The sequence below is a fragment of the Convolutriloba macropyga genome, chromosome 11 (assembly GCF_964194025.1).
Source record: "Convolutriloba macropyga chromosome 11, txConMacr16.3, whole genome shotgun sequence".
NCBI classification, from domain to species: domain Eukaryota; kingdom Metazoa; phylum Xenacoelomorpha; order Acoela; family Convolutidae; genus Convolutriloba; species Convolutriloba macropyga.
Genome location: NC_134478.1, coordinates 54454141 through 54465080, shown reverse-complemented (window position 1 = coordinate 54465080; position 10940 = coordinate 54454141). Strand labels below are relative to the sequence as shown.

The 10940-nt window shown below is 31.5% G+C and overlaps 1 protein-coding gene across 1 annotated transcript in view; it reads left to right on the top strand.

Annotated features, from left to right (window-relative positions):
- The window catches only part of LOC142349174 (uncharacterized), a 46891-nt gene that overhangs the window by 16937 nt on the left and 19014 nt on the right, over positions 1-10940 (top strand). Inside the window, exon 2 of the mRNA XM_075400588.1 lies at positions 1-91. Coding sequence (XP_075256703.1) covers positions 1-91 — 91 coding nt within the window. The remainder of the gene's footprint in view (positions 92-10940) is intronic.

Below are 10940 nucleotides of genomic sequence, written 5' to 3'. Positions count from 1 at the left end.
ATTCTAGAACATTCTAATGAGAGCTCCTACTCGGCCACCTACAATCTCACTCCTCTGCTGTATTTGAATTGCAACCATCTCGCTGGTGCAGGTTAGAAATATAGTATTCTTTTTTCATTTTTGATGTAATCCAAAGAAATTAGATTGTATGTTGAGGCTGCATTAATGTAGGTTGGATAGGATATACGCCGCCATGTGCGTGCCATATTTTATATATAAACGTGCTATAAAACAACACATATTTTGTAAGGGGACATGGAAAAAACACTGAAACACTGGGTTGGGGGGCTGAATAGATCCGTTGAATGAATTGTTCCGTAATTTGGATTGTATTGGTACTGTATTTTAACTAAAAAACGAGTATCGAATTTGTTTTATTGCTCTCGAATGAGAAGCAATTATTGTAAACGTGTGTGTCTTTTTACGACTCGAAGAGGAGTATTGGTATTCTACAGGTTTTCTCCAGTCCAAGAATTGGATTGTATTGGTGCTATTGTATTAGTGCTCTGTCTTTTTTGTAAGATGTAAGAGGCCCTTAGCCGCGTTTAGTAGTCCTCCAAATGCTTAGAGTGGTAAAGCTACTGGGAAGTAATTCAAGGTTAAAAGACATTTTCAGGATTTTTTGAGCCCAAAATGTTGCAATTTCTCCCGATTTTCGTCTTTTTTCGAGTTTTTTGGACCAGTCTTAATTTGAGGTTTTTATAAAGTGGATAAAGGTCTTTTGCAAGACATATGTTTTAATAACCATTTTGTGAGCTATATGTTTTGGTACTCCAAACATAAACACGCAATTTTATACTAATTTATACAAGTTTTTTGACAATTTTTGTCATTTCAGTTTTTTCCAGCTGCAGGTGCCACGAAACCTCCTAAAGAGTTTGATAGTAGGTTTCTGTATAGTATATAGCGGTAATTGAATGATTTTCAAACATTTTGACATCACGAATCTTAGCAGTTTGTTTATGATAAATTTTGCAAATTTTTTCAACGGTTTTGACATTGGTCAATATTTGAGTTTTGCCAGCACCAGAGGCCAGGGAACCTCTGGGATTTGATAATAGGTTGCTCAAAGACCTATTTTAGCAATGGAATGGTTTTCAACATTTTAATATCACCAAATTTTAGCAATCTGAAAACAAATATCCAGAATATGTCTTACGTCTATAAAAAGAACGGCAAATATGACAGAAATCAAAAATTAAATTATTTTTTTTGTGAAAAACCTGTGTCGAAGCCAGTAAAGGCATAACGAATTCTTTAAAAACATAAAGTTTTTGACATATTTTTGGTTAACAATAAGGTCATATTTGGCCTGTAATTAACGAGACTAGGTAACAAACAGACAATAAAAGGATCCAAATTGCGAAATTAATGTTTTTTTTAATTTTGGAAAACAATTGTTTTCAAAGTCATGAAAGCCATCAGCTATCTACTATTATCAGAATGTCGTCTCATCTATTCTATCATGGAGGCCAATGAGACGGGGTCCTTGTAGAGGATGTTTCATACAACTAAAAAGACAAAGTAAAAACGACAGTTAAAAACAAGATAAAAAAGTTCAAATAAATTCTTCGAGAAAGTAGTGTCGAAGCCGTTAAAACTGTAATCTAAATCTTTAAGGATTTTAATATTATCAATTGTGCCTTATTTTGAACGCCAATAATGTGATATATGAACTGTCAATAACGTGATAATGCGACAAAAATAGAAGACATGAAAAATGGGCAAAAAGCTAAAATTTAAAAAAATGTGGAATCTAGTACTATCCAAGCCAGAAAACCATGAATTAAGGCATAATACCCCAATAAAGATTTATTTTGAATTCAGTAGAAAGAAGAAGTATTCTTTCATTGCTGACACTAAGCTACAAATTGACAAAGTAAGAAAAAATTGGAGGCGAAGTTCAATAAGCCATTTTTTATTTAAAAATAAAATACTTTTAAAAGTCAAAACGACCATAAGCTTTCAAGTAACAAATTAGATACAATAATTCGGAGCTAATTTGGAAGCCAATTGGACTTATCAATAGTAAGCTTTGATTTGAATTGTTCTGTTATTTAATTAACAAAAAAAAGATAAATTTTTTTTTATAAAAAAGACCGACGGATTACAATCCAAACTATTTTTGGATTGTAACAGTCCAAGATTGGTCCAAAACTAGCCCTGCTAATGTTGTTTGTCCATTCATAACACCTAACTTTTCGAATGTCATTGATATAGATATTTTGTTAGTTAAAAAATCAAAAATAAATGCTGCGTTTTTGATAATCAACGAGTAAAGTTAGCAAAAAACGGCAAAGTTTTAATTACAGAGCGCTCTCAACGGTAGTTGATGTACAAATTGCCCCCTATGGAATCTACAAAGATTGTTTTAGTAGTATTTGGGTGTGCACTTCCTGCAAATTTAATCAAAGTGGACTGAAGAAACTTATTTCGTGCTGTTTTTGATAAAAAGTCTGGATTTTGAAATATTTTGCCAGATTTTTTGACAAAGAAGTTAAACAGAAATAGCCGCATTTATTTTCTGTCATTTAAAACAAAATCAACAAGACTCTTAAAAAAATTCTAACAAATTTTAGCAAATTGGGCGAAATTTTTCTGTCAAAATTCCAAAAAATGTGAATAAAATCAACGGAATTCATTTTTAAGGTTTGCACGTGAAATAACGGGTAGTTTTAAGGAGACGAATTTTGAACTTCAAGGTAAAAGTTTCGAGAATTATTGCATTCATTATATTTTTGTTTAGTTTCTTTTGAATGTTTTTTTTTTCTCCAATTTTTTGGACTGCTTGCCTTTTTGTCTGCGAGTGTTAATTGATTTGCTGGTCCGATGCAGTACTTCTAATTTTTCATTCAATTCTTTGGATTGTATCTCAGGATCTGTCCCGCCGTTATAAAGATGTTTTTACACATTTCATGACTTTGATCATTCAAAACGGGATAAAAAGGTAAGGCCCACTGGGCATTAAGTTTTATTAGAGGCCTAAATCCAGCCTAAGTAGTCCCTCAAGTGCTGCTGCTCGGAAAACCTTGATTAGAAGTTAAAAGGTCATTTTTAGGAGTTCTCGAGCCCAAAATTATAATTTTTGTTCTTTTGCCATTTTTTGAGGTTTTTTGTTTGATCACTTTTGAATTGACGTTTGTCAAAGTTAAAGGTCTTTTTCAAGATGTAATTACTTTTTCTGACGATTTTGTGAGCCATATGTATTGGTACTGCAAGTTTAGGTTACTGCAGAGTTGATAGTATGTTACTGGGTTACTCTTTTTTCAACATTTTAATATCACTAATTTTAGCAGTTTTCAATAAAACTTGCAATTTTGTTTCAAATTTCTGAAAATCTTTTCGAGCTTCAGGTGCATTGCAATAGTTTAATTAGTTGAAGTGGTCAATAGTAGTTTACTGCACAGTTTGTAGTGCCAATGCAATGGTCTTAAGCGTTAAATAGACAATTTTTACCAATGTTTTACAAATTGACAAAGTAAGAAAAAATTGGAGGCGAAGTTCAATAAGCCATTTTTTATTTAAAAATAAAATACTTTTAAAAGTCAAAACGACCATAAGCTTTCAAGTAACAAATTAGATACGATAATTCGGAGCTAATTTGGAAGCCAATTGGACTTATCAATAGTAAGCTTTGATTTGAAATGTTCTGTTATTTAATTAACAAAAAAAAGATAAATTTTTTTAATAAAAAAGACCGACGGATTACAATCCAAACTATTTTTGGATTGTAACAGTCCAAGATTGGTCCAAAACTAGCCCTGCTAATGCTGTTTGTCCATTCAGAACACCTAACTTTTCGAATGTCATTGATATAGATATTTTGTTAGTTAAAAAATCAAAAATAAATGCTGCGTTTTTGATAATCAACGAGTAAAGTTAGCAAAAAACGGCAAAGTTTTAATTACAGAGCGCTCTCAACGGTAGTTGAAGTACAAATTGCCCCCTATGGAATCTACAAAGATTGTTTTAGTAGTGTTTGGGTGTGCACTTCCTGCAAATTTAATCAAAGTGGACTGAAGAAACTTATTTCGTGCTGTTTTTGATAAAAAAAAGTCTGGATTTTGAAATATTTAGCCAGATTTTTTGACAAAGAAGTTTAACAGAAATAGCCGCATTTATTTTCTGTCATTTAAAACAAAATCAACAAGACTCTTAAAAAAATTCTAACAAATTTTAGCAAATTGGGCGAAATTTTTCTGTCAAAATTCCAAAAAATGTGAACAAAATCAACGGAATTCACTTTTAAGGTTTGCACGTGAAATAACGGGTAGTTTTAAGGAGACGAATTTTGAACTTCAAGGTAAAAGTTTCGAGAATTATTGCATTCATTATATTTTTGTTTAGTTTCTTTTGAATGTTTTTTTTTTTCTCCAATTTTTTGGACTGCTTGCCTTTTTGTCTGCGAGTGTTAATTGATTTGCTGGTCCGATGCAGTACTTCTAATTTTTCATTCAATTCTTTGGATTGTATCTCAGGATCTGTCCCGCCGTTATAAAGATGTTTTTACACATTTCATGACTTTGATCATTCAAAACGGGATAAAAAGGTAAGGCCCACTGGGCATTAAGTTTTATTAGAGGCCTAAATCCAGCCTAAGTAGTCCCTCAAGTGCTGCTGCTCGGAAAGCCTTAATTAGAAGTTAAAAGGTCATTTTTAGGAGGTCTCGAGCCCAAAATTATAATTTTTCTTCTTTTGCCATTTTTTGAGGTTTTTTGTTTGATCACTTTTGCATTGACGTTTGTCAAAGTTAAAGGTCTTTTTAAAGATGTAATTACTTTTTCTGACGATTTTGTGAGCCATATGTATTGGTACTGCAAGTTTAGGTTACTGCAGAGTTGATAGTATGTTACTGGGTTACTCTTTTTTCAACATTTTAATATCACTAATTTTAGCAGTTTTCAATAAAACTTGCAATTTTGTTTCAAATTTCTGAAAATCTCTTTTCGAGCTTCAGGTGCATTGCAATAGTTTAAGTAGTTGAATTGGTCAATAGTAGTTTACTGCACAGTTTGTAGTGCCAATGCAATGGTCTTAAGCTTTAAATAGACAACTTTTACCAATGTTTTACAAATTGACAAAGTAAGAAAAAATTGGAGGCAAAGTTCAATAAGCCATTTTTTATTTAAAAATAAAATACTTTTAAAAGTCAAAACGACCATAAGCTTTCAAGTAACAAATTAGATACAATAATTCGGAGCTAATTTGGAAGATTGGACTTATCAATAGTAAGCTTTGATTTGAAATGTTCTGTTATTTAATTAACAAAAAAAAGATAAAATTTTTTTTATAAAAAAGACCGACTGATTACAATCCAAACTATTTTTGGATTGTAACAGTAGTTGAAGTAGAAATTGCCCCTATGGAATCTACAAAGATTGTTTTAGTAGTGTTTGGGTGCGCACTTCCTGCAAATTTAATCAAAGTGGACTGAAGAAACTTATTTCGTGCTGTTTTTGATGAAAAAGTCTGGATTTTGAAATATTTAGCCTGATTTTTTGACAAAAAATTAAACAGAAATAGCCGAATTTATTTTCTGTCCTTTAAAACAAAATCAACAAGACTTTCTTAAAAAAATTCAACAAATTTTAGCAAAATTGGCGAAATTTTTCTGTCAAAATTCCAAAAAATGTGAATAAAATCAACGGAATTCATTTTTAAGGTTTGCACGTGAAATAACGGGTAGTTTTAAGGAGACGAATTTTGAACTTCAAGGTAAAAGTTTCGAGAATTATTGCATTCATTATATTTTTGTTTAGTTTCTTTTGAATGTTTTTTTTCTCCAATTTTTTGGACTGCTTGCCTTTTTGTCTGCGAGTGTTAATTGATTTGCTGGTCCGATGCAGTACTTCTAATTTTTCATTCAATTCTTTGGATTGTATCTCAGGATCTGTCCCGCCGTTATAAAGATGTTTTTACACATTTCATGACTTTGATCATTCAAAACGGGATAAAAAGGTAAGGCCCACTGGGCATTAAGATTTATTAGAGGCCTAAATCCGGCCTAAGTAGTCCCTCAAGTGCTGCTGCTCGGAAAGCCTTAATTAGAAGTTAAAAGGTCATTTTTAGGAGGTCTCGAGCCCAAAATTATAATTTTTCTTCTTTTGCCATTTTTTGAGGTTTTTTGTTTGATCACTTTTGAATTGACGTTTGTCAAAGTTAAAGGTCTTTTTCAAGATGTAATTACTTTTTCTGACGATTTTGTGAGCCATATGTATTGGTACTGCAAGTTTAGATTACTGCAGAGTTGATAGTATGTTACTGGGTTACTCTTTTTTCAACATTTTAATATCACTAATTTTAGCAGTTTTCAATAAAACTTGCAATTTTGTTTCAAATTTCTGAAAATCTCTTTTCGAGCTTCAGGTGCATTGCAATAGTTTAAGTAGTTGAATTGGTCAATAGTAGTTTACTGCACAGTTTGTAGTGCCAATGCAATGGTCTTAAGCTTTAAATAGACAACTTTTACCAATGTTTTACAAATTGACAAAGTAAGAAAAAATTGGAGGCAAAGTTCAATAAGCCATTTTTTATTTAAAAATAAAACACTTTTAAAAGTCAAAACGACCATAAGCTTTCAAGTAACAAATTAGATGCAATAATTCGGAGCTAATTTGGAAGCCAGTTGGACTAATCAATAGTAAGCTTTGATTTGAAATGTTCTGTTATTTAATTAACAAAAAAAAGATAAAATTTTTTTTATAAAAAAGACCGACTGATTACAATCCAAACTATTTTTGGATTGTAACAGTCCAAGATTGGTCCAAAACTAGCCCTGCTAATGCTGTTTGTCCGTTCAGAACACCTAACTTTTCGAATGTCATTGATATAGATATTTTGTTAGTTAAAAAATCAAAAATAAATGCTGCGTTTTTGATAATCAACGAGTAAAGTTAGCAAAAAACGGCAAAGTTTTAATTACAGAGCGCTCTCAAAGGTAGTTGAAGTAGAAATTGCCCCCTATGGAATCTACAAAGATTGTTTTAGAAGTGTTTGGGTGTGCTTTTCCTGCAAATTTAATCAAAGTGGACTGAAGAAACTTATTTCGTGCTGTTTTTGATGAAAAAGTCTGGATTTTCAAATATTTAGCCAGATTTTTTGACAAAAAAATTAAACAGAAATAGCCGAATTTATTTTCTGTCCTTTAAAACAAAATCAACAAGACTTTCTTAAAAAAATTCAACAAATTTTAGCAAAATTGGTGAAATTTTTCTGTCAAAATTCCAAAAAAATGTGAATAAAATCAACGGAATTCACTTTTAAGGTTTGCACGTGAAATAACGGGTAGTTTTAAGGAGACGAATTTTGAACTACAAGGTAAAAGTTTCGAGAATTATTGCATTCATTATATTTTTGTTTAGTTTCTTTTGAATGTTTTTTGGACTGCTTGCCTTTTTGTCTGCGAGTGTTAATTGATATGCTGGTCCGATGCAGTACTTCTAATTTTTCATTCAATTCTTTGGATTGTATCTCAAGATCTGTCCCGCCGTTTTAAAGATGTTTTTACACATTTCATGACTTTGATCATTCAAAACGGGATAAAAAGGTAAGGCCCACTGGGCATTAAGTTTTATTAGAGGCCTAAATCCGGCATAAGTAGTCCCTCAAGTGCTGCTGCTCGGAAAACCTTGATTAGAAGTTAAAAGGTCATTTTTATGAGTTCTCGAGCCCAAAATTACAATTTTTGTTCTTTTGCCATTTTTTGAGGTTTTTTGTTTGATCACTTTTGAATTGACGTTTGTCAAAGTTAAAGGTCTTTTTCAAGATGTAATTACTTTTTCTGACGATTTTGTGAGCCATATGTATTGGTACTGCAAATTTAGGTTACTGCAGAGTTGATAGTATGTTACTGGGTTATTCTTTTTTCAACATTTTAATATCACTAATTTTAGCAGTTTTCAATAAAACTTGCAATTTTGTTTCAAATTTCTGAAAATCTCTTTTCGAGCTTCAGGTGCATTGCAATAGTTTAAGTAGTTGAAGTGGTCAATAGTAGTTTACTGCACAGTTCGTAGTGCCAATGCAATGGTCTTAAGCGTTAAATAGACAACTTTTACCAATGTTTTACAAATTGACAAAGTAAGAAAAAATTGGAGGCAAAGTTCAATAAGCCATTTTTTATTTAAAAATAAAATACTTTTAAAAGTCAAAACGACCATAAGCTTTCAAGTAATAAATTAGATACAATAATTCGGAGCTAATTTGGAAGCCAATTGGACTTATCAATAGTAAGCTTTGATTTGAAATGTTCTGTTATTTAATTAACAAAAAAAAGATAAATTTTTTTTTTAAAAAAAGACCGACTGATTACAATCCAAACTATTTTTGGATTGTAACAGTCCAAGATTGGTCCAAAACTAGCCCTGCTAATGCTGTTTGTCCATTCAGAACACCCAACTTTTCGAATGTCATTGATATAGATATTTTGTTAGTTAAAAAATCAAAAATAAATGCTGCGTTTTTGATAATCAATGAGTAAAGTTAGCAAAAAACGGCAAAGTTTTAATTACAGAGCGCTCTCAACGGTAGTTGAAGTAGAAATTGCCCCCTATGGAATCTACAAAGATTGTTTTAGTAGTGTTTGGGTGCGCACTTCCTGCAAATTTAATCAAAGTGGACTGAAGAAACTTATTTCGTGCTGTTTTTTTGATGAAAAAGTCTGGATTTTGAAATATTTAGCCTGATTTTTTGACAAAAAATTAAACAGAAATAGCCGAATTTATTTTCTGTCCTTTTAAACAAAATCAACAAGACTTTCTTAAAAAAATTCAACAAATTTTAGCAAAATTGGCGAAATTTTTCTGTCAAAATTCCAAAAAATGTGATTAAAATCAACGGAATTCACTTTTAAGGTTTGCACGTGAAATAACGGGTAGTTTTAAGGAGACGAATTTTGAACTTCAAGGTAAAAGTTTCGAGAATTATTGCATTCATTATATTTTTGTTTAGTTTCTTTTGAATGTTTTTTTTTTCTCCAAATTTTTGGACTGCTTGCCTTTTTGTCTGCGAGTGTTAATTGATTTGCTGGTCCGATGCAGTACTTCTAATTTTTCATTCAATTCTTTGGATTGTATCTCAGGAACTGTCCCGCCGTTATAAAGATGTTTTTACACATTTCATGACTTTGATCATTCAAAACGGGATAAAAAGGTAAGGCCCACTGGGCATTAAGTTTTATTAGAGGCCTAAATCCGGCCTAAGTAGTCCCTCAAGTGCTGCTGCTCGGAAAGCCTTAATTAGAAGCTAAAAGGTCATTTTTAGGAGGTTTCGAGCCCAAAATTATAATTTTTATTCTTTTGCCATTTTTTGAGGTTTCTTGTTTGATCACTTTTGAATTGACGTTTGTCAAAGTTAAAGGTCTTTTTCAAGATGTAATTCTTTTTTCTGACGATTTTGTGAGCCATATGTATTGGTACTGCAAATTTAGGTTACTGCAGAGTTGATAGTATGTTACTGGGTTATTCTTTTTTCAACATTTTAATATCACTAATTTTAGCGGTTTTCAATAAAACTTGCAATTTTGTTTCAAATTTCTGAAAATCTCTTTTCGAGCTTCAGGTGCATTGCAATAGTTTAAGTAGTTGAATTGGTCAATAGTTGTTTACTGCACAGTTTGTAGTGCCAATGCAATGGTCTTAAGCGTTAAATAGACAACTTTTACCAATGTTTTACAAATTGACAAAGTAAGAAAAAATTGGAGGCAAAGTTCAATAAGCCATTTTTTATTTAAAAATAAAATACTTTTAAAAGTCAAAACGACCATAAGCTTTCAAGTAACAAATTAGATGCAATAATTCGGAGCTAATTTGGAAGCCAATTGGACTAATCAATAGTAAGCTTTGATTTGAAATGTTCTGTTATTTAATTAACAAAAAAAAGATAAAATTTTTTTTATAAAAAAGACCGACTGATTACAATCCAAACTATTTTTGGATTGTAACAGTCCAAGATTGGTCCAAAACTAGCCCTGCTAATGCTGTTTGTCCATTCAGAACACCTAACTTTTCGAATGTCATTGATATAGATATTTTGTTAGTTAAAAAATCAAAAATAAATGCTGCGTTTTTGATAATCAACGAGTAAAGTTAGCAAAAAACGGCAAAGTTTTAATTACAGAGCGCTCTCAACGGTAGTTGAAGTAGAAATTGCCCCCTATGGAATCTACAAAGATTGTTTTAGTTGTGTTTGGGTGTGCACTTCCTGCAAATTTAATCAAAGCGGACTGAAGAAACTTATTTCGTGCTGTTTTTGATGAAAAAGTCTGGATTTTCAAATATTTAGCCAGATTTTTTGACAAAAAAATTAAACAGAAATAGCCGAATTTATTTTCTGTCCTTTAAAACAAAATCAACAAGACTTTCTTAAAAAAATTCAACAAATTTTAGCAAAATTGGTGAAATTTTTCTGTCAAATTTCCAAAAAAATGTGAATAAAATCAACGGAATTCACTTTTAAGGTTTGCACGTGAAATAACGGGTAGTTTTAAGGAGACGAATTTTGAACTTCGAGGTAAAAGTTTCGAGAATTATTGCATTCATTATATTTTTGTTTAGTTTCTTTTGAATGTTTTTTCTCCAATTTTTTGGACTGCTTGCCTTTTTGTCTGCGAGTGTTAATTGATATGCTGGTCCGATGCAGTACTTCTAATTTTTCATTCAATTCTTTGGATTGTATCTCAAGATCTGTCCCGCTGTTTTAAAGATGTTTTTACACATTTCATGACTTTGATCATTCAAAACGGGATAAAAAGGTAAGGCCCACTGGGCATTAAGTTTTATTAGAGGCCTAAATCCGGCCTAAGTAGTCCCTCAAGTGCTGCTGCTCGGAAAACCTTGATTAGAAGTTAAAAGGTCATTTTTAGGAGTTCTCGAGCCCAAAGTTACAATTTTTGTTCTTTTGCCATTTTTTGAGGTTTTTTGTTTGATCACTTTTGAATTGAC